We start from the raw sequence: 23,771 nt of genomic DNA, 5'->3' as shown, positions 1-23,771 counted from the left end.
CCTCCCTTATTGTGTACGCTCGTCCGGGCACAGTACCTAACTGGAGTCTGGAGGAGGGTCATGGGGGGAGGAGCCAGTGCACACCACCTGATCTGGTAAAAGCTTTACTTTTTTGTGCCCTGTCTCCTGCGGAGCCGCTATTCCCCATGGTCCTTTCAGGAACCCCAGCATCCACTACGGACTCCGAGAAATAGAATTATCGGTAAGTAAATTCTTATTTTTGCGTTACAATCTATTTGCGGCCTAAGAGGCCTTACGGCACTTTTCACTCAACTAATGTCTTCATATATACAGAATTCTCACCCAGTGGCGTCACTACCTCCAGCGCAGCACATGCACCTGCTTTGCGACCCTGGGGTAAAGGGGCTCAATGATATTGTTCCGCCTGCTAGGAGCTGAGAGCCCTAACGGGGATTCACGGTGTAATTCTATGAATGGTATCTCATTCTGTCCTTCTTTCAACTGCAGCACATCGTACACGCTATACCGTGTGCAGAACGGCCAACCAGATGATATCGTATACCACCCGTGAGAGCGCACAATTACCCGTACACACTGTATGATCCGCACAATATGTCATCCCGTTTGCCCAGAAACGAGGCATCGTGTTGATATCGTACAAGCGTGTACCGGGCCTCAGATTTGTGAGGGGTGTGCCTAAACATAAATGTAAGCTGCCCTGCATATATGGGCTACATGCAAAATCAGACCGTATTTACCCTGCATGCAATAATAAATATCGTGTTTGCCCTCTTGCAGGGCAGCGTGGTTTATCTAAACGCAACGTTACTTTTTTTGCTTTGCTCCCAACTGAGAATCAGGCCCTAAACGCGGATATCTGATGTCACTCGGGGTACAGAGCGCTGCCGGCGGCTGCATAGGGGACTCCCTGCCTATATGACACCATATAAGAATTGAGTGTCATTGTTTAGTATCCCCCTTTGGTGAGAGTGATGGAGAGGGGGAAGCACACACAGATGTGACTGAGCTGGGGCTGCACCCATTACACAGCACAATAGACATACACAATGATGACAATGGACTGTGCAGTACTGCGCAGGCGCAGCCGGCCCGGCGCATTCTGAGGCGTCTCGCTAGCAACCCGCCGCTCATGCGCAGACCCAGGCGCAGCCTGCCCTGCCGTCTCCAGCCACAGCAGCCGCCCGCGCATGCGCAGAACCAGGGGAAGCCTGCCGTCTCCAGCAACAGTAACAGCACGCGCATGCGCAGCACAGCCGTCGCTTGGTCCCCCTTCCACGCATGCGCAGGCGGATCCCGGGCAACCAACGGGTCCCTGACTCCCTGTCAGTGTCCGTGGCCGGCGCATAGGAGGGCGGAGAACGCTGCCGGGATCCAGAAGGGAAGCCCCGGTAACGGGGAGGCAGCGGGACGGTGCGGCTGTATGGTGACAGGAGGGAGGGGTCACCGGCGCCGCCTTCTCAGCGTCAGACCCCGGCCCGGTGACATGTAGGCCCTGGAGGCAGTCCGAGTCCCGGTGCCGGCATGTAAGAGGGCTCCGCCGGTGTCTGCTCATTACCCCGGGCCCAGAGAGGTAAGAGCGGCCTCCCGGGTGGTCCTGTCATGTAATATACAGGGGGGGACAGGTGTGTCATGTAATAACCCTATGTATTATACAGGGGGGGGGGACAGGTGTGTCATGTAATAACCCTATGTATCATACAGGGGGGGACAGGTATGTCATGTAATAACCCTATGTATTATATAAGGGGGATAGGTGTGTCATGTAATATCCCTATGTATTATATAATGGGGGACAGGTGTGTCATGTAATAACCCTATGTATTATACGGGGGGGAGGGGGGGGGTGACAGGTGTGTCATGTAATAACCCTATGATTTATACAGGGGGGGACAGGTGTGTCATGTAATAACCCTATGTATTATACGGGGGGGGGTGACAGGTGTGTCATGTAATAACCCTATGATTTATACAGGGGGGGACAGGTGTGTCTTGTAATACATCTATGTATTATACTGAGGGGGACAGGTGTGTCATGTAATAACCCTATGTATTATACCGAGGGGGACAGGTGTGTCATGTAATAACCCTATGTATTATACAGGGGGGGACAGGTGTGTCATGTAATAACCCTATGTATTATACAGGGGGGGAGAGGTGTGTCATGTAATAACCCTATGTATTATACAGGGGGGGGACAGGTGTGTCATGTAATAACCCTATGTATTATACAGGGGGGGACAGGTATGTCATGTAATAACCCTATGTATTATATAGGGGGACGACGACAGGTGTGTCGTGTAATAACCCTATGTATTATATAGGGGGACGACGACAGGTGTGTCGTGTAATAACCCTATGTATTATACAGGGGGACGACAGGTGTGTCATGTAATAACCCTATGTATTATACAGGGGGGGACAGGTGTGTCATGTAATACATCTATGTATTATACCGAGGGGGACTGGTGTGTCATGTAATAACCCTATGTATTATACAGGGGGGAGGGGGGAGAGGTGTGTAATGTAATAACCCTATGTATTATATAGGGGGGGGGGGGGGGGACAGGTGTGTCATGTAATAACCCTATGTATTATACAGGGGGGAGAGGCGTGTCATGTAATAACCCTATGTATTATACAGGGGGGGAGAGGTGTGTCATGTAATAACCCTATGTCTTATACAGAGGGGAGACAAGTGTGTCATGTAATAACCCTATGTATTATATGGGGGGGGGGGGGGGGGTGCAGGTGTGTCATGTAATAACCCTATGTATTATACAGGGGGGAGACAAGTGTGTCATGTAATAACCCTATGTATCATACGGGGGGGAGGGGGGGTGCAGGTGGGGTGTGTGTGTGTGTCATGTAATAACCCTACATGTTATACAGGGGGGGGACAGGTGTGTCATGTAATATCCCTATGTATTATATAGGGGGGGACAGGTGTGTCATGTAATAACCCTATGTATTATACGTGTGGGGGGAAACACGTGTGTCATGTAATAACCCTATGTATTATACAGGGGGACAGCTGTGTCATGTAACAACCCTATGTATTATACAGGGGGACAGCTGTGTTATGTAATAACCCTGTGTATTATATGGGGGGGAGGTGGGTACAGGTGTGTCATGTAATAGCCCTATGTAATATACTGGGGGAAGGGGGGAGACAGGTTTGTCATGTAACAACCCTAAGTATTACACAGGGGGGGAGGGGGGGAGAGAGGTGTGTCATGTAATAACCCTATGTATTATACAGGGGGGAGAGAAGTGTGTCAAGTAATAACTATGTATTATACGGGGGGGGGGGGGGGGGGGGAGACAGGTGTGTCATGTAATAACCCTACGTATTATACGGGGGGGGGGGGTGCAGGTGTGTCATGTAATATGCAGGGGGGGACAGCTGTGTCATGTAATAACCCTACGTATTATACGGGGGGGGGGGGTGCAGGTGTGTCATGTAATATGCAGGGGGGGGGGGCAGGTGTGTCATGTAATAGCCCTACGTATTATATAGGGGGGGTCAGGTTTGTCATGTAACAACCCTACGTATTATACGGGGGGGGGGGGGGACACACAGGTGTGTCATGTAATAACCATGTGTTTTATACGGGGGGGCAGGTGTGTCATGTAATAACTATGTATTATACAGGGTGGTGGGGGGGACAGGTGTGTCATGTAATAACCCTATGTATTATACAGGGGGGGACGTGTGTCATGTAATATTCATGTATATTATATATGGGGGACAGGTGTGTCATGCAGTATCTGTATGTAATATACAGGAGAGACAGGTGTGTCATGTAATATTCATGTATATTATATAGGGGGGACAGGTGTGTCATGCAATATCTGTATGTAATATACAGGGAAGACAGGTGTGTCATGTAATATCAGTATATATTTTAGGGGGGCAGGTGATGACACAGGTATGTCATGTAATAACTGCATGTATTATACGTGGGGTGTCAGGTGTGTCATGAAATATACATGTATATTATACATGGGGGGACGTGTGTTATGTAATAACTAATTTCTGTATAATACAGAGGGGGACAGGTGTGTCATATAATTACCAATTGTATAATATGGGGGGACGGGGTGTGTGTCATTAAATATCCATGTATATTATAAAGGGGGGGGAGGTGGGCGTCAGATGTGTCATGTAATATCCATCTATATTCTACAGGAGAGGGGAAGGTGTATCATGTTTATTCTACAGTGTGGGAGACAGTTGTGCCATGTAATAACCATATGTATTACACAGGGGAGGACAGGCGTGTCATGTAATAACCCCATGTATTATACAGGGGAGGGGGGATAGGTGTGTCATGTAATATATATGTATATTATATAGGGGAGCTCAGGTGCGTCATGTAACAACCCTATGTATTATACATGGGGGGTATTAGGCGTGTCATGTAATATGTATACTTTATAGGGGGGGGTCAGATGCATCATGTAATAACCCTATGTATTATACAGAGGGGGATGGGTGTGTCATGTAATAGTCATGTATATTAGATGGGGGGAGGGTCAGGTGTGTCATGTAATTATGTATAACCATATGTATTATACAGGGGGGATGTAATATCCGTGGTGTATATTATACGGTGGGGGGGGGGCACAGGTATGACCTGTAACAACCCCATGTATTATGAGGGGGGGGGGGGGGTCAGGTGTGTCATGAAATATCCATGTATATTATACACGGGGAGGACAGATGTGTCATTTAATAACTAATAAGTTTATTATACAGAGGGGGTCACGTGTGTCCTAAAATAACCAAATGTATTGTACAGGGTGCTAGGGGGGACAGTTGTGTCATGAATTATCCATGTATATTATACACGGGGGGGGGGGGGGGGTCAGGTGTGTCATATAATAACTGTATAATACAGAGGGGGTCAGGTATGTCATATGATAACCAAATGTATTGGAGGTGGAGGGGAAATGTATGTCATGAAATATTCATGGATATTATACGGGGGGGGGGGGTGGAGAGGCAGATGTGTCATGTATTATCCACCTATATTCTACAGGGGGAGGAGACGGGAATGGTGTATCATGTATATTTTTCAGGGGGGAGACAGGTGTGTCATGTTATATTCCTGTATATTCTACAGGGGGGATACAGGTGTGTCGTGTTATATTCCTGTATATTCTATAGAGGGGAGACAGGTGTGTCATGTTATATTCCTGTATATTTTACAGGGGGGAGACAGGTGTATCATGTTATATTCCTGTATATTCCACAGGGGGGAGACAGGTGTGTCATGTTATATTCTACAGGGGGGAGACAGGTGTGTCATGTTATATTCCTGTATATTTTACAGGGGAGGGGGACAGGTGTGTCATGTTATATTCTACAGGGGGGAGACAGGTGTGTCATGTTATATTCCTGTATATTTTACAGGGGAGGGGGACAGGTGTGTCATGTTATATTCTACAGGGGGGAGACAGGTGTATCATGTTATATTCCTGTATATTCCACAGGGGGGAGACAGGTGTGTCATGTTATATTCTACAGGGGGGAGACAGGTGTGTCATGTTATATTCCTGTATATTTTACAGGGGAGGGGGACAGGTGTGTCATGTTATATTCTACAGGGGGGAGACAGGTGTGTCATGTTATATTCCTGTATGTTCTACAGGGGGGAGACAGGTGTGTCATGTTATATTCTACAGGGGGAGACAGGTGTGTCATGTTATATTCCTGTATGTTCTACAGGGGGAGACAGGTGTGTCATGTTATATTCCTGTATGTTCTACAGGGGGGAGACAGGTGTGTCATGTTATATTCTACAGGGGGGAGACAGGTGTGTCATGTTATATTCCTGTATATTTTACAGGGGAGGGGGACAGGTGTGTCATGTTATATTCTACAGGGGGGAGACAGGTGTGTCATGTTATATTCCTGTATGTTCTACAGGGGGGAGACAGGTGTGTCATGTTATATTCCTGTATATTTTACAGGGGAGGGGGACAGGTGTGTCATGTTATATTCTACAGGGGGGAGACAGGTGTGTCATGTTATATTCCTGTATGTTCTACAGGGGGGAGACAGGTGTGTCATGTTATATTAATGTATATTTTACAGGGGGAGGGGGACAGGTGTGTCATGTTATATTCTACAGGGGGGAGACAGGTGTGTCATGTTATATTCCTGTATGTTCTACAGGGGGGAGACAGGTGTGTCATGTTATATTAATGTATATTTTACAGGGGGGGACAGATGTGTCATATAATATTCATATACACTGCTCAAAAAAATAAAGGGAACACTTAAACAACACAATGTAACTTCAAGTCAATCACACTTCTGTGAAATCAAACTGTCCACTTAAAAAGCAACACTGATTGACAATCAATTTCACATGCTGTTGTGCAAATGGAATAGACAACAGGTGGAAATTATAGGCAATTAGCAAGATACCCCCAATAAAGGAGTTGTTCTGCAGGTGGTGACCACAGACCCCTTCTCAGCTCCTATGCTTTCTGGCTGATGTTTTGGTCACTTTTGAAAGCTGGCGGTGTTTTCACTCTAGTGGTAGCATGAGACGGAGTCTACAACCCACACAAGTGGCTCAGGTAGTGCAGCTCATCCAGGATGGCATATCAATGCGAGCTGTGGCAAGAAGGTTTGCTGTGTCTGTCAGCGTAGTGTCCAGAGCATGGAGGCGCTACCAGGAGACAGGCCAGTACATCAGGAGACGTGGAGGAGGCTGTAGGAGGGCAACAACCCAGCAGCAGGACCGCTACCTCCGCCTTTGTGCAAGGAGGGACAGGAGGAGCACTGCCAGAGCCCTGCAAAATGACCTCCAGCAGGCCACAAATGTGCATGTGTCTACTCAAACGATCAGAAACCGACTCCATGATGGTGGTATGAGGGCCCGACGTCCACAGGTGGGGGTTGTGCTTACAGCCCAACACTGTGCAGGACGTTTGGCATTTGCCAGAGAACACCAAGATTGGCAAATTCGCCACTGGCGCCCTGTTCTCTTCACAGATGAAAGCAGGTTCTCACTGAGCACATGTGACAGACGTGACAGAGTCTGGAGACGCCAAGGAGAACGTTCTGCTGCCTGCAACATCCTCCAGCATGACCGGTTTGGCAGTGGGTCAATAATGGTGTGGGGTGGCATTTCTTTGGGGGGGCGCCGCACAGCCCTCCATGTGCTCGCCAGAGGTAGCCTGACTGCCATTAGGTACCGAGATGAGATCCTCAGAACCCTTGTGAGACCATATGCTGGTGCGGTTGGCCCTGGGTTCCTCCTAATGCAAGACAATGCTAGACCTCATGTGGCTGGAGTGTGTCAGCAGTTCCTGCAAGACGAAGGCATTGATGCTATGGACTGGCTGCCCGTTCCCCAGACCTGAATCCAATTGAGCACATCTGGGACATCATGTCTCGCTCCATCCACCAACGCCACGTTGCACCACAGACTGTCCAGGAGTTGGCGGATGCTTTAGTCCAGGTCTGGGAGGAGATCCCTCAGGAGACCATCCACCACCTCATCAGGAGCATGCCCAGGCGTTGTAGGGAGGTCATACAGGCACGTGGAGGCCACACACACTACTGAGCCTCATTTTGACTTGTTTTAAGGACATTACATCAAAGTTGGATCAGCCTGTAGTGTGTTTTTCCACTTTCATTTTGAGGCTGACTCCAAATCCAGACCTCCACGGGTTAATAAATTTGATTTCCATTGATCATTTTTGTGTGATTTTGTTGTCAGCACATTCAACTATGTAAAGAACAAAGTATTTAATAAGAATATTTCATTCATTCAGATCTAGGATGTGTTATTTTAGTGTTCCCTTTATTTTTTTGAGCAGTGTATATTCTACATGGGGATGGGATAACGGGGGGGGGGGGGGGGGTCATGTGATAAGTATGGGCCTGATTATTTGCTATTGCACATGGATGAGACACTGAGGAAAGTCTTACTGCGCATACACAATGTCCCCGTGAACTCAGGGTCCTGAGAAGATCTCTGCGCACCGTGGGCGTTTCTGGGTGGAGACAGGGAGGTGATTGAAATGGTTTGCAAGAAGAGACCGCTCTGTGGGGTGTTATTGGGGTGACAAGGTGTGTCTGAACGACAGTCACAGAGGCAGGAAGCTGACCTGGAATCTGCGCAGGTCTTACTCCAGGAGTCCATGTGTGTCTGACGGGTGTTCTCAGCCCCTGGCAGATCTGCACGCAGTGCGGATAGGGAACATTGCTCAGTCCGTCGCACACTGTTGGGGTGACAGTAGGGAGGCATCGGCTTGTTTTTGCACATAAATAGCGAGCATGATCGCTGCTACCGGTGCAATAGTGTACAGCTCTGGATTGGGCCCTATGTATATTATATGGGGGGGGGGGGGGGGGGAAGGTATGATATGTAATGTCCGCATGTATTATTGGGGGGCTGGCCTATCATCCTATATATATAATATTGGGGGACTTAGTTACCAATACTAGGGGCAGGTGTTTCATTTAATAACAGTATGCATTATAAGAGGGCTGCATGGAAGAAAAATATATATTAATAGGGGTCTTGTTTCAGGAGGGTGTATTAGCAAAGACTGATGTATTTATATAAAATGAGTGACGTGGGGGTGACTGGCACACGAGGAGCCTGCAGAGGGAATGAATGGAGGGTGTGGCCAGGTGCGGGGCATGGGGCAGTGTGTCAGGGGGGAGGCTGTGCATGGCAGTGCAGGGGGAAGCAGAGGTGTTAGTGATTATTGTGCATATGCTGTGACTGATATACGGGAACCGTGACGCTGTACAGTAGCTTACTGTTTGCTGCAATTCATATACTGTCACATAGATGACCTGGCCAGTCTGCCTATGTAATGAATGTGATATGTGAGGCAGTGAGGTTTAGTAAGACGGGTATGACGTGAAGCAGGCAGCAGAGCATTTGGGGTAATATTCTGTGTAATACGGGCTATTCAGCTGGCTGTAAGGAGGGGTATTCGGCAGAGCCATGTGGAAGCTGGAGACGGTGGTACACAGGGTGGGAATGCTCTGGTTTGGCCCTGTCAGCAGCTGCCTTTGTACGTTTGATGCCGGCAAATCCGCTCTTAGTTCCCAAATCACCCAATTACCTCACACCGCAAGCCCCTAACAACAATGCACGCCTCCTCTGCCACGTTCTGTACTCCTCCCTATTGTCTCGTGATCCCGGTGTCCTGCTTTGTGTAATGTAATGCCAGTGCAGCTGCAGCCTGATCACTGATGGTTCCCACTGGCTGTGCCCGGCCATACACTCAGTGTGGAGCGATTCATTCACTGTACACCGTTAATGGGAAACACTGATCTTTGTGCCCTAAATAAAGCTTCTAGTTGCCTAAAATAAAATACTGAGCACTACAGACAGACACTCAGTGAGCGCCCCAATGTGAGGGTCTAAGCTGGAGGTCCTGTCGGGCCGGGGGGCTTAGCAGTTCTCCTCCACACACCATTACACGCATTTCCTTCCATTAAGCACCCGAATGTAAATATTTCTTGTTGTCCTCAATTAGCCTTTATGTATTTATTTACTATCTGAAGTATCTGGCGTTGCCCGGGTTTACATTTACCAGTAGTTATTTATCAATGAGTTGGATGTAACTGTCAACAAATTAAAAAATAATTAGTAGCTTAGTAGCACTCCCAACACACCCATGAGATAGTTGTGCAGTGTCGTTTTTGTTTTTGGGGTGTCGCCAGTAGCCCTGATCCCCAGCTTTTCTTTCTGTTCAGTTTTATAATCACTTTTTCATTGTGAGATGGGTTGTAACGTTTTCCTTCCGTTAACAATGTTGTTATTCAAGGCTTTTGGGTGCACAACATTCTTTATCTTCCCACTCGGTTATTTAGTTCATTGATTTGATGTTCCCTTTAGGGTTAGGACAGGGCAGGACAGGGCAGGGAGCAGGGGTGCCATAATCTACTACAGTATATAAAAATGAAAATCTGTCCTCCTGTCTGTATTTCTATACAAATCCACAGTTTACAAGGGAACATCGTGAAATTTCACATACAAGTGTATTAAAACATGGCGGACACAACTAAAACAATTTGAAATCCCTAGCACCCCTAGGGGGGGCAGACAGCAGCACAGAGTATATCAGGGGACATCATAACTCCGGAATTGCTGGACCCATGTACTCAAAAATTGGTACACATATGCCTTCCAATCTGCCAACAAACACTGTGGGAGGAAGACACCCCAGCACCCTTAGGGGTGAGGCAGCAGCACTGAGTATTTCAGCAGACAGCATAACTCTGGAATGCCTGCAGCAATTTACAACAAACTTGGTACACATATGACTTACACTCTGTAAACAAACACTATGGGGGTCAGACACCCCGAGCACCCCTAGGGGTGAGGCAGCAGCACAGAGTAACATAGTAACATAGTAACAATAGTATCTGAGGTTGAAAAAAGACAATTGTCCATCGAGTTCAACCTATTTGTGGTGTCCTATGCATGATGATTTGACTAAAATTTCTGACTGATGCTGCTGTCAGCCGTTGCATTTTATCCCTATTTATAGTAACTATAATGCATGACTATGCACCATACCCCTGGATATCCTTATCCATTAGGAATTTATCTAACCCATTCTTAAAGGTGTTGACAGATTCCGCCATTACAACTCCCTCGGGCAGGGAATTCCAAACACGTATTGTCCTTACCGTGAAAAAGCCTTTACGCCGTATTGTGCGGAATCTCCTCTCCTCTAACCTGAGCGAGTGTCCACGAGTCCTCTGTGTTGATCTAACCAAAAACAGGTCCCGCGCAAGCTCTGTGTATTGTCCCCTTATATATTTGTAGATGTTGATCATATCCCCTCTTAGTCTCCGCTTTTCCAATGTAAACATGCCTAGTCTTTCAAGTCTTTCCTTGTATTCCATCGTCTCCATGCCCTTAATTAGTTTGGTCGCCCTCCTCTGTACCTTTTCAAGCTCCAGGATATCCTTTTTGTAGTACGGTGTAGTATTTCAGCAGACAGCATAACTCTGGTTTGCATGCAGCAATTTACACCAAACATGGTACACATATGACTTACACTCTGGAAACAAACACTATGGGGGTCAGACTCCCCAAGCCCCCCTAAGGGTGGGACAGCAGCACAGAGTATTTCAGGATACAGCAAAACTATGGAAGGCCTGGAGCAATTTACACCAAACTTGGTACACATCTCACTTACAATCTGGGAACAAACTCTGTGGGGGTTAGACAACCCTAGCACCCCTAGGGGTGGCACAGCGGCACAGAGTATTTCAGGATACAGCATACATCCCGAATGCCTAGACCAATTTACAACAAACTGGGTACACATATGACTTTACAATAGGGGAAAAAACAATGTGGGGGTCAAACACCGCTAGCACCCCTAGGGGTGGGACAGCAGCACAGAGTATGTCAGCAGACAACATAACTGTGGAAGGCCTGGAGCAATTTACAACAAACTTGGTACACATTTGACTTACAACCTTGAAAACACCCCTACCACCCCTAGGGGTGGGACAGCGGCACAGTGTATTTAAGGCGACAGCATAACTCCCGAATGGTTAGACCAATTTACAACAAACTGTGTACACATATGACTTACACTCGGGAAACAAACAATGTGGGGGTCAGACACCCCTAGCACCCCTAGGGGTGGGACAGCTGCACAGAGTACGTCAGCAGACAGCATTACTGCAGAAGGCCTGCAGCAATTTACATCAAACTTGGTACACATCTGACTTACAATCTGGGAACAAACTCGGTGGGGGTTATACACCCCTACCACCCCAACGGGGGGGGAAAGCAGCACAGAGCATTTCAGACCGATTTACAACAAACTTGCTACACATATGACTTACAAGCTTGGAGCAAACACTGTGGGGGTAAGACACCCCTAGGGTTGAGGCAGCAGCCCAGAGTTTTTCAGCAGACAGCATAACTCTGGAATGCCTGGAGCAATTTACACCAAACTTGCTACACATATTACTTACACTCTGGGAACAAACACTGTGGGGGTAACACACCACTAGCACCCCTAGGGGTGAGGCAGCAGCACAGAGTATATCAGGACATGCATGATATGTCAGTGATGACAGGGGCTGTGACATGATGTGAGGAGGGGAATGGAGGCAGCAGGAAGCCACACACTGAGAGTTATATAGTGGGAGGAGCAGGGTCCCCAGCAGCACAGAGTATATCAGGAGATGAGTGATGTGTCAGTGAGGACAGGGCTGCATGTGACAGGAACAGTGACATGATGTGAGGAGGGGAATGGAGGCAGCAGGAAGCCACACACTGAGAGTTATATAGTGGAAGGAGCAGGGTCCCCAGCAGCACAGAGTATATCAGGAGATGAGTGATGTGTCAGTGAGGACAGGGCTGCATGTGACAGGGGCAGTGACATGATGTGAGGAGGGGAATGGAGACAGCAGGAAGCCACACACAGAGTTATATAGTGGGAGGAGCAGGGTCCCCAGCAGCACATTGGGTTTTCAGTGTATTGATGTGTATAACATTTTACATGCTTTTTTATACTATGTTATTTATACTGTGTGTTTAATATTTACATTCATTTTTGTAAAGAAACATTCTTAACATCCCGGGCAACGCCGGGTACTCCAGCTAGAATATTATATATATATATATATATATATATATATATATATATATATATATATATATATATATATATATTTATTTATTAACAGTCTCTTATATAGCGCTGCAATTTTGTTGCACTTTACAATTGGAAACGGTAGTGATAGAACAAAACTAGGTAATAACAGACAGTAGTGTTCATTCTAGCACCCTGCACCTTTCAAATCTTGTGCAGTTCCTCTTTCCTGCCTGAGGTGTCGCTCTCTGCTCTGGTGCTTCTTAGCACACACAGGTCTTTATCACAGCACTGAGTAACAGATCAGAGTGTGCTGAGAAGCACCACAGCAGAGAACGACACCCCAGGCAGGAAAGAGGAACTGCACGGATTTTGAAAGGTGCAGGGTGCTAGAATGAACACTAAGACAGCCATAGAAGAAGGAGGGCCCTGCTCGCAAGCTTACACTCAAGGCGCTGGTACTTAATGTGGTGATTCCCTAATGCCCAAGATAAATGCTTTCTGCAGAAAATGAATGTCATTACACTTTCTGGCTAATGCAGTTTCATGTTTTGTGTCTTTACTTACTATTATTTTGTATTTTTAGATGGTGGATATCGGCATTTGTGCTTCTGGAGACGGCAGCAGAAGGAAGATGGATTATTTTGCGGAGTGTCCGGTGGAGGTTGTACCGCTGGACATGTACGACTCCTTCAGGGCTAAAATTGCTGCTAACCTACATTGGATTTGTGCTAAAGCCTATGGAATTGGTAAGATAATGATTTTTATTTCTGTTAATGGGGGTGTAAATGAGAGCGAAATAAAAACCTCCCTTTTCCGTGTGGCCCCTCGGAGCTGTCTTTTTTTTTTTTTTTTTTTTTCTTATTTGGAAAATGATTTCGTTATGTACATGTGTAGTGTAGTGTCTGGCTTCTGCACCAGATTACCTGTATTGTATGTTGTCAAACTCGGTGCTCAGGACCTCCAAAAAGTTCATGTTTTCCATAATCACAAATTAAATCATCAGCTTCACCTGTGTAATCTTGTAAGATGTGTCAGTAAGTAATGAGTGCACCTGTGCACCTGTCAGGTGACCTAGGAAACGTGAACCGTTTCAGAATCACTGACCTATATATTTAATGTCTGGTTTAGTCCAATATATTGTAGTGTTCACTCTAGCAGTGGGGCAGGGCAGGGCGCCGGACTGTGAGGGGCACAAGTGCGCCGCGCGCACGCCAAAAGGAAGCGTGACCATGCAAATAGGGGGTGTGGCCAATCTACGTACTACAAGTGGGCGGTTCAGCCCACAGACTGGGTGAGTGGGCGGGCGGCTGCGTCTTTGTTGGGGGCGTGCCCAGCACCTACGGAGGTGCTGGGCTTCCCCCAAGCGCTCTCACAACGTGAGTGGATGCCGCGCGCATGCGCACGGCATCTTTACACGCTGGGAGGGCAGAAAGCGGGCGGCTGTTTTAGCAGGGCACCGCAGAAAGGACAGGGCGGGTTTTGCCCTTAAAAAATCGGGCAGGGTGCGGCGCCCTGCTAAATCAGCCTAGCGTGAACACTATATTGAATGACCATATCAGCATTCTTAGAGGTGTTTCCCTCTTTTTTGGAGAGATCTTGTATTCGCTTGTTCCACGGACAGTGCAGGGTCTGGTGGGGGCTGTCCCCAGTACAGACACATTTGGCACAGCTCGCTAGATCTGATGCGCTGGTTGAAATGAGCGGAGATTCCTGATTGGGTGAATGCTGGAGCCATGGTGATGCGCCCATAAACGTCCTGAATTCCGGTAGTCTGGGGAAAGCCGCTGTCAGACTTTCTAACAAAAACAAACTTTTAAGTAACTACAGGAAACGCAAGAAGTGGTTATTCTCCTTTACATAATTATTACTCTATTCGTTGCTTCTTCTATATCGGGGGGAATGTTTCCTTATTTTCTGGCAGCTGTAAATTAATTTCAATATTTTCACAAAAATGTTAATTTGCCCCCGGCGGTTCTGTGTTTGGAGACTCATTTCTGCCGTGTTCCTGATCTTCCTTGTGTATCATGCGTTGCAGCGAGATTATAGTAGAAGTTTGCAGAGTGGCAAATACAGGTCTGGAATAGAGAGTGATAGGGGCAGCTCATACATGGGCAGATGTCTGGGATTTATACAGCCTCAACCAATGCACTGTGAGACGTCTGCAGTGTTTGTGGCCGTCGTGTGGCTCTTTGTCAGTGTCTTCCAAAGAGCATGATGGAGCCTCACTTATCTAACCTTCTCTGCTGCACCTAGGTGCACCAAGGCTTATTAGCATAATCCTTTCATCTATTTTTCTCAGCTGCAATACAATACAGAGAGAACAATACAGCAGGGGATTACGTCTGACTGCCCTGTCTCAGTTACTCCTAGTAAAGGGATAGATGAGCAGGGCTCCATCTGTACTGGTATAAGTGCGGGAACAGTTCCTGGAATGTCCCTGCTGAGGACCAGTCTCGCATCACACAATCATTCTCTAACCTATTACATCTATATAGTGTCATTGTGAAATCACAGTGTCATGCATCGAGGCCTTGACCTAGCAAACATTCACAGTCCAGGTCAGAGCAGTGGTTGGCGGTCTATTAACTCTTATTATGCTCTTACACTTCAAAGTTTAGCATATCGTCCTCATCCCTCAGTCTCATCAACCTCTTTTCTGAGCTTCTCTGTGGATGCTGCCAATGTAATACCACCTGGGTGGTGCCAAACGGAGTAATTAAATTGTTGCTCTGTTCGGGTGCCCATTGGCCATGGGAGATACATTTCTTCTTCTTGCCTCCTGAGACAACGAGGAGAAATGTGCACAAAGTCTGTATTTTAGGGAGCACTAACCAGAACTTCAGTCATGATTAGCCGCTATTCAGGAAGAAGGGTATAGTCCTACATATGGTGACTGGCAGGTGCCCCCCCCCCTCCCCCCTCCTTCATCCCCAGCATTCGGCTTCTCCACTTCATTACAAGAGCAGTGCAATGACACTACCCTGGTATAATCCATCGTATGTATAAATGTGAACGTGTGTGTGTGTGTATGTATGTGTATATATATATGTATGTATATGTGTGTGTGTATATATATCTCCTATATAATAGCCCTATTCTGTGACCTTGTGATTCATTTGCTAATGCTGGGCGGAGTCACAACAGTGGGCGGAGTTATTCAAATGAGTCACAGAGATCTGGCCAAATCTGCAGGAGACTAGGAGCAGAAGCAGATAGCATGGGCATTGGCCATGTCACAGGCAGGGGTGCAGACCTCCCAGCTTTCTGCAGGAGCTTTCTTCAGGCAGAAGGAGGGACACACACTCGGCGAAAAGGGGGCGTGGCTTCACGGGAGGGCCCCCGTTTTCGTCAGTGAGGGGGCATGCCCAGCGCTCTGTGAGCTGCTGGCATGCCCCCAGGGGCTGATTATGAGTCCGGGGGGCACAGGGCACTTGAGACAGGGGAGCCCTATCTCATTGCTGTGCCTGCTGTGGGTTGGGGGCGTGGCCACGCCCCCTTATGCAAATTCCGATTTTTATTTTTATTTTTTTAATGGGATTTTGACCCCTCAGCTAGGGCTAAATCCAGAGGAGGTGGTCGCTCCCCCTACACACCCGCACAGGGAGAAGAAAGCAGGGAGACTGCTGCCTCCCTGCAACACCACAGACCTGCCAATATGCAGCAGCGTGTGCTGACTGTACCACAATGCTGCCGCTGTTGCTGGCAGGACGGGGGAGCTTCTGAGCTGGGACAGAGCTACTCCAGCCGGGGGTCCCCTAAAACTGTGGGGCCAGCGGTACGTATCCCCTGCCCCCCCCCCCCCCCCCCCCACCTTAATCCGGCTCTGCTGCTGGAACCCCCCCCATTAATCCGTACCCCCTGATGCCCCCTCTCCCTCTGTCTCCACTATTCACCGCTGCTCTGCTAAGCAGAACAGCGAGTACAGGAGCTTTCCAACTGCCCCCCCCACCGCCGGACACTGCGACCCGCGGGTGGGACAGCGGGACAGGCCCCAAAAAATGGGACTGTCCCGCGAAAATTGGGACATTTGGGAGGTATGGGGGTGTGTGAGGGGTATGTCATACAGACAGACGGGCACCGGCTCACTGTGTGCTTGACCCCCCACATCAGCATACTCAGCAGGGTCTCTCTGGTGCGGAGGAGCATCACTTTCTGGCACACTCCACGCTTCTTAGCTTCAGTTTAGTGGGGCACCAGCCGCTGTGCAGGTTCCATACTGCCTCTGTTATCTCCAGCCCCGGCAACCCCACCGCTAGCTGCAGCGCTGCCACCCGCAGTGGAGTGCGCCCAGCTCATTCACACACTTTAGCTGGCGGGTAGCGCTGCAGAAATCCGAGCTGCTTGCAGGCTCTGACCCACTCCTCCCTCCAGCCGCAGCGTCTCCTGGGAGCTAACCAGTCACTCCCAGTCTCCCCTTACCACAGTGCCCGGAAGCCGTGAGGTCCGCGCCACGTGCATGCTATGACCCCCTCCTCCCTCCAGCCGCAGCATCTCCTGGGGGCTAACCAGTCATTTCCAGTCTCACCTTACCACAGTGCCCGGCAGCTGCGCGAGGTCTGCGGTGTGTGACTGAGGAGGGGGGGAGGGATGCGGACTGACAGAGAAAGCAGGACTCCAGCCTGAGAGAGTCAGCCATGCCAAGTCTCCAGCAGCCGCAGATCCCAACAGGTTGGAGTGGAACAGCAGCAGCCAGCAGCAGTGACTCCGGTAAGACACATCTGTCTGTCACCACTGTTTTGTCCCTAATACCAATCTCTCCCGTGCCCTGTGTTCTGTCATGTCCCTGTCACCCCTGGCCTTGCCCTGCCACCCTTATCCTGGCCCTTTCACCCTTATCCTGGCCCTGTCACCCTTATCCTGTCCCTATCATTTCTGTCCTGGCCCCGTCACCCCTGTCCTGGCACCGTCACCCCTGTTCTGACCCTGTCACCCCTGTCCTGGCCACGTCAACCCTGTACTGACCCTGTCACCCCTGTCCTGGCTCTGTTACTGCATACCCTCCAACTACCTTTTATGGCATGTACAGTACCCGCAGCGCCTCCAGACCTCTCCCCAATGCACCACACCTCCGCACCTTCCCCTCCACCACATGCGGCACTCCACCCCTCCCCCACATGCTGTGCCTCCAAACCCCCTACACCACCCGTGGCTCCCACTCCTCCACCCCTTCACCACCCACAGCACCTCCAGGCCCCTTCCACCATTCACCCCCCTTATATGTCTCCCACCACACCTGCCCCCCTCCACCCTCAGCATCTGCAGACACCCTCCTCCATCAGCGGTCCCCCTCTCCCCCACCCCTCCCCCACCAATGGCACCCCCGCACCTGCCCCTCCACCACCTGCAGCACCTCCGGACCTCCTTTCCCATCCGCCGCAACACCCGTACCTGCCCCTACCCTACCCATGGTGCCTGCGGTCCCCTACCCCACCCCCGGCACTCCCGTCCCTTCCCATCCAACAGCACCTCCGGAACCCTTCATCCATCCACAACATCCCCACACCTGCCCCTCTCCCACCCGTGGCACCCCTGCCCCTCCCCCACCTTCAGTGCCTCCGGACCCCTCCCCCATCTGCATCCCCCACTCCTCTGACCCTCCCCCACGCGCAGCACCTCCCGAACCTTCCCCATCCGGGCCCCACCCCCACTTCTGCCTCCCTCCACCTGCAGCATCTACAGACACGATCCGCAGTCCCCCCCGCACCCGCTACATTCTGTACATCGTGCCCTGCAGCTGCTGTTCACGCCGTCGCAAGGGGCTGCGCCTCCTTCACCATCGCACGCCCTTTCATTGTGCAATATTTAACAACTAACAAAGGAATGCAGGTAATACTCCATATAATACAAATATTAAACCCCAGAAAGGCATGCAAGGGTTAAGGGGGCGTAGCCCCTTGCGACGGTGTGAAGAGCGCCCGTAGGGCGCGATGAAGCACCTAGTATATATATATATATATATATATATATATATATATATATATATATATATATATATATATATATATATATATATATATATATATATATATATATGGGATCTGACCGTGTGGCTCACCATCCACCGTCTGCATCACACAGGGCATCGTCATGTTGCAACTTGTAGCCAGTGCGTGTTACAATCCTCCAGTTTGCAGTGTGTACCTGGAGTTGTATTACTATAGCAGTGTGTTTTACCTCAGCTGCAGTCACTGACAGACCGCCACAGGGCGAGTCACTTGATCCTTGTGCCTGTAGCTGCCAAAATCTGGGCTCGCTTCATATAAGGTGCCCAAAATCCCTGCACGGGCGGATTTCTGCTGGCACCTCAGGAGTCTGTGAGCACAAATCTTATGATAAGTGATGAGAAACCGTCACAATTTCATAGCATCTGGTCACTTTAGACGGGAGCTATATGCGTGAGAAGAGATTGAAGGCCACTCTTAAAATCTAAAATGCAATTTCTGTATAGTAATAGAAGTAATAGTAGAAGCAGTAGTAGCAGTAGAAGCAGAGTGTGCTAGAAGCACCTGAACAGAGAGCAACATCCCAGGCAGGAAAGAGGAACTGCACGATTGTGACAGGTGCTGGATACTAGTATGAACACTAACTAAGAAGTAATAGTAGAAGCAGTAAAATTATTATTACAGGTTGAGGCTCCCATATGGAAAATGCTTGGGACCACAGGAATTTTGGCTATTGGATGTTTCCGTAGTTTGGAATATCTGCGTACCATAATGAGATATGTCGGGGATGGGACACAAGTGTAAGCACAGAATGCATGTATGTGTCATACGCACCTTATACACAACGTGATGGTCATGTTATACAATTTTTTAAAATTATTATTATCTTTCATTTATATGGCGCCACAAGGGTTCCGCAGCGCCCAATTACAGAGTACATAAACAAATAATCAAACAGGAAAACAGCAACTTACAGTTGATGACAATATAGGACAAGTACAGGGTAAATAAATATAACAAAGTCTGTGTCCACTGAGCCGTCAGAGAGCAAAGGTGTCACTATCTCATTCGCGCTCAATAGTTCCGTATTTGGGAATTTAGGATACGGGAGACTCCACCTGTAGCAGAATTCCTGCACGTTTCAGTCATGCAGCTAAATTACTGCTGTTACTGTGTAATCTCCCAGAACAGTCTTATTATATGTATCATATGACCTGAATGTGTCTCTTTGTTTTATGATGTATCTGTCATTTGTGTGAGGCTCTGTGACTCCTGGTAACGTGATGTCTGAATGCTCCCACTAGTGTCCTGTCACTGCTTCTCCTGTGGGGCTCTCCCATCGTATCTGTGGACAGCCCAGCTATTTGTGGAATTTAACCTAAAGTATGTGTAATTTAAGCGTTTTTGCCTATGTTAGGGACAGTGAAGGTATCATTATAGTGGAGCTTTAATGCAGGCACTCCAGGTATCACCTGCAGGAGTTAAGGGCAGGCTCCCTCTCTGGCTGGGCACGGGACCCCACTCCCGTCAGTCCCACCCTGATGACCGCCATGTATACAGTTGACTGCTTTGTAGTTCAAAGTACAGACCCAAGTTATATTTGTGCAATCCCTATTGGTTTAACACTTACCAAGTAGAGCTGGTATACAGGATTTTTTACTGAGGCTACCTGGTGACCCTTGCCCTGATAACGATTGCTGCATCCCAGCGTGTAAAATGTCCTCCAATGCAAGCCTCTTATTTCCCTGTCTTTGGGATTATTAAGGTTTTGGAGGCAGGGGAAACATTATAGATGATCTCTTTACACTCTCTCAGTTGGCTGTAGTGGGTAACTGGATATGCATGTAATACTGACTTCCCTGCCTAAGGAAAGGTTGTGGTATTTTGCACTTAAAATTAACTGGATTACGGCCTCCTCACAAGAGGGACATTGGGGGTTATTCAGATTTGTTAGCAATTGACCAAAACCATGTGCACTGCAGGTGGGGCAGATGTAATATGTGCAGAGAGAGTTAGATTTGGGCGGGTTATATTGTTTCTGTGCAGGGTAAATACTGGCTGCTTTATATTTACACTGCAATTTAGATTTCAGTTTGAACACACCCCACCCAAATCTAACTCTCTCTGCACATGTTACATCTGCCCCACCTGCACTGCACATGTTATATCTGCCCCACCTGCACTGCACATGGTTTTGCCCAACTGCTAACAAATTTGCTGCTGCGATCAACTGTGAACTACCCCCATAGAGTGTAAGCTCCACTGGGGCAGGGACTGATGTGAATGGCTGAATATTCTCTGTACGGCTCTGCGGAATATGTGTGTGCTATATAAATAATAGTGGTTTGGTGTAAACATGGATCTGCCCCCCTCTGTTATTATATTAGGGTTCCCCCTATGTAGCCGCGTACCTTACGGAGACCCGCAGGCCTACCACGGTCTCTGGAGCAGCTGTATCACCTGACACATTTACCTGTATATAGTCACATTAGTAACGGCAGGTGTATAAGACGGGGCTCCTGACCCTGGCGCTACCCTTTGTGTATTCTCTTTCATCTCCCTCTAATTTGGGGGCATTTCTAATAAATATGTGGGTGCCAGTTGATTTCGCTGTGATAATTCCTCTTGCAGCGACAGCGTGATTTCCGCTCTATTTGTCCGGCTGGTTAGATCTATATTAATTATCTCTGCCTCCTCTCTGTTCCAGACAATGTTCCGGATGAGCTGAAGGATCCCTTCTACGTAGACCAGTATGAGCAGGAGCACATCAAGCCACCTGTCATCAAGCTGCTTCTCTCCAGCGAGCTGTACTGCCGCGTCTGCAGCCTGATCCTGAAAGGGGACCAGGTGGCAGGACTGCAGGGGCACCAGCCCGTCATTGAGGCCCTCTCCCAGAAGGGGATTTACGTCATGGAGAGCGACGAGGCACCCGTGTCCGACGCCGACCTCAGCTTCGCTCCCATCAAGATGGTCTGTATGATGGGACTGTTGTCAGTGTGATGTGCATAGCGCCTGTGTTGTGTTGTGTGTGACACCGTCTGCGTCATGTGCATTTGTTTTTATAATCCCATTTTCCTACACTGAATGTGTTATCTGAGCGGTCCGTTACACTTAATAGACGAGCCTCCGTCTGTGGCTGTCAGATCGGAGTTCCCCCTTACTAGTAGGGTATGCCGGATTGGAGCCATCATCTAGGTGGTTGTCTGTGCATGTCACCAGGGCATTCCCCTCTGTGCCATGCTAGGTCAGGGCAAAGGATGCGCACATAACGGGCACTAATTGCTGGGTGCTCGTCAGTTACAATTAGATCCACTTGAAATTTGATTCCTCATTTCTCTCCCGGCATTAAAAAAATAAGTGAAGTCAGAAAATAGGAGGGAACGCATCGGTCTCTCTGTGTTTGTACATGTTTGTACAATGTGCCCACAGACCACCTTCCGTGTCTCCCAGCTCCCTGCGGCTAGTGCCTGCCTGTTGTGTACAGATGTGTCCACATCTATCCTCAAATAGCCCCGTTTATCTCGCCGCAGACTCTGTGACTTAGCCAAGACACTGATTCTAAGTACCTAGGGGGTCATTCCGAGTTGATCGCTCGCTGCCGATTTTCGCAGCGCAGCGATCAGGTGAAAAGAAGAGAAGATTGACAGGAAGTGGACGTTTCTGGATGTCAACTGACCGTTTTCAGGGAGTGTCTGAAAAAACGCAGGCGTGGCTGGGCATTCACTGGGTGGGTGTATGACGTCAAATCTGGACAGGAATTGGCTGAAGTGATCGCAAGCGCTGAGTTGGTTCAGAGCTACTCAGAAACTGCACAAACTGTTTTTGCAGAGCTCGGCTGCACAAGCGTTCGCACTTCTGCTAAGCTAAAATACACTCCCCAGCGGGAGGCGGCATAGTGTTTGCACGGCTGCTAAAAACTGCTAGCGAGCGATCAACTAGGAATGACCCCCATAGTACGTTGTAAGCCAACTAAGATGAAGTATAGAGGAAAAAGCGTAAGAAGGCGTCGGACAGATCCGATATGAGTGACATAGAGATGTAGCCATGCTCCTCTGTGCTGCGATGCGACATGCTGCGACACGGCTTGCTGCGTGGCATGACGGGCCGTGACTATTTGCAGCCGGCTATCTCTCCATTTATTCCTAATAGACTTCATGGAGCGATGGCCGGCTGCAATTAGTCACAGACCAGCCTGAGCATGGCTGCATCTGTACACATAGCGATGCTTTATCGGCAGCGTTATACTAATCCCTTTGCTGCAATGCTAAGTGCTAGTAACTATGGGGGTAATTCTGAGTTGATCGCAGCAGCAAGTTTGTTAGCATTTGGGCAAAACCATGTGCACTGCAGGTGGGGCAGATGTAACATGTGCAGAGAGCGTTAGATTTGGGTGGGGTATATTGTTTCTGTGCAGGGTAAATACTGCCTGCTTTATTTTTACACTGCAATTTAGATTTCAGTTTGAACACACCCCATCCAAATCTAACTCTCTCTGCACATGTTACATCTGCCCCCCCTGCAGTGCACGTGGTTTTGCCCAACTGTTAATAAATTTGCTGCTGCGATCAACTCTGAATTAGGCCCTATATTCCAAAAAAGATGTAAGATTGAGGAAAAAGTGCACATCATAGGAATGGTGCCAGGCGTCTCATGCCTCGCGGCGTATGACGGCACAATGGGCTGCGGCTTGCCATCTATGTGTGTGTAATAACTGCACCGTGGATACTACGCGCGGTATTGCGTCTCTTCATCCAGTTATATCACTAAGCTCAGCAGTATTGTATGAACAGGATTAATGTCGGCTAAAGCGACGTCATGTCTCCCTGCCTTGTCCGGTAATAGCAGCAGTACCTCACCTGCTTCCAGTGGTAACGTTATTTGTGTGAATAAAATACATTAATAGGAGACTCAGATAACTGCGACCGTAATATCATGCACCCCCCTCCCCCCCTCCTTTCCTTCTCCCCACACATTTCTTGCACAGTGCCCACGTTGCTGCAGCCTTTCTAATGTAGTATTACAGGGAATTTGTTCCCAGGAGAAAAGCAGCCGCAGCAATGTCCCTCTCTCTGCTGAGCCCTAGGCCCATCCTGCGCCCTTTGTTCCTGATGTGGGTGTATCCCAAACTCCCCAGGGGATCACCGGGATTGCATTGTCCCACCCAGAGTGGAAGATGTACACCTACGTACACACTATCAGCTTCCCTCTCTATGACACATCTATATGCAGCCTCCC

General features: G+C 48.6%; 1 protein-coding gene across 2 annotated transcripts in view; it reads left to right on the top strand.

Moving 5' to 3' along the window:
- The first annotated feature begins 1,223 nt into the window (after positions 1 to 1,223).
- CAMSAP1 (calmodulin regulated spectrin associated protein 1) overlaps positions 1,224 to 23,771 on the top strand; it is an 82,536-nt gene continuing 59,988 nt past the window's right edge. For both annotated transcript variants that reach the window (XM_063935857.1, XM_063935856.1), the window contains exons 1-3: positions 1,224 to 1,552; positions 13,178 to 13,340; positions 21,244 to 21,506. In XM_063935857.1, coding sequence (XP_063791927.1) covers positions 13,178 to 13,340; positions 21,244 to 21,506 — 426 coding nt within the window. In that variant the 5' untranslated portion in view covers positions 1,224 to 1,552. The remainder of the gene's footprint in view (positions 1,553 to 13,177; positions 13,341 to 21,243; positions 21,507 to 23,771) is intronic.

Source organism: Pseudophryne corroboree, chromosome 8 (assembly GCF_028390025.1).
Source record: "Pseudophryne corroboree isolate aPseCor3 chromosome 8, aPseCor3.hap2, whole genome shotgun sequence".
NCBI lineage: Eukaryota > Metazoa > Chordata > Amphibia > Anura > Myobatrachidae > Pseudophryne > Pseudophryne corroboree.
The sequence above is the reverse complement of the archived record's forward strand: the minus strand, read 5'-3'. Positions and strand labels throughout refer to the sequence as shown.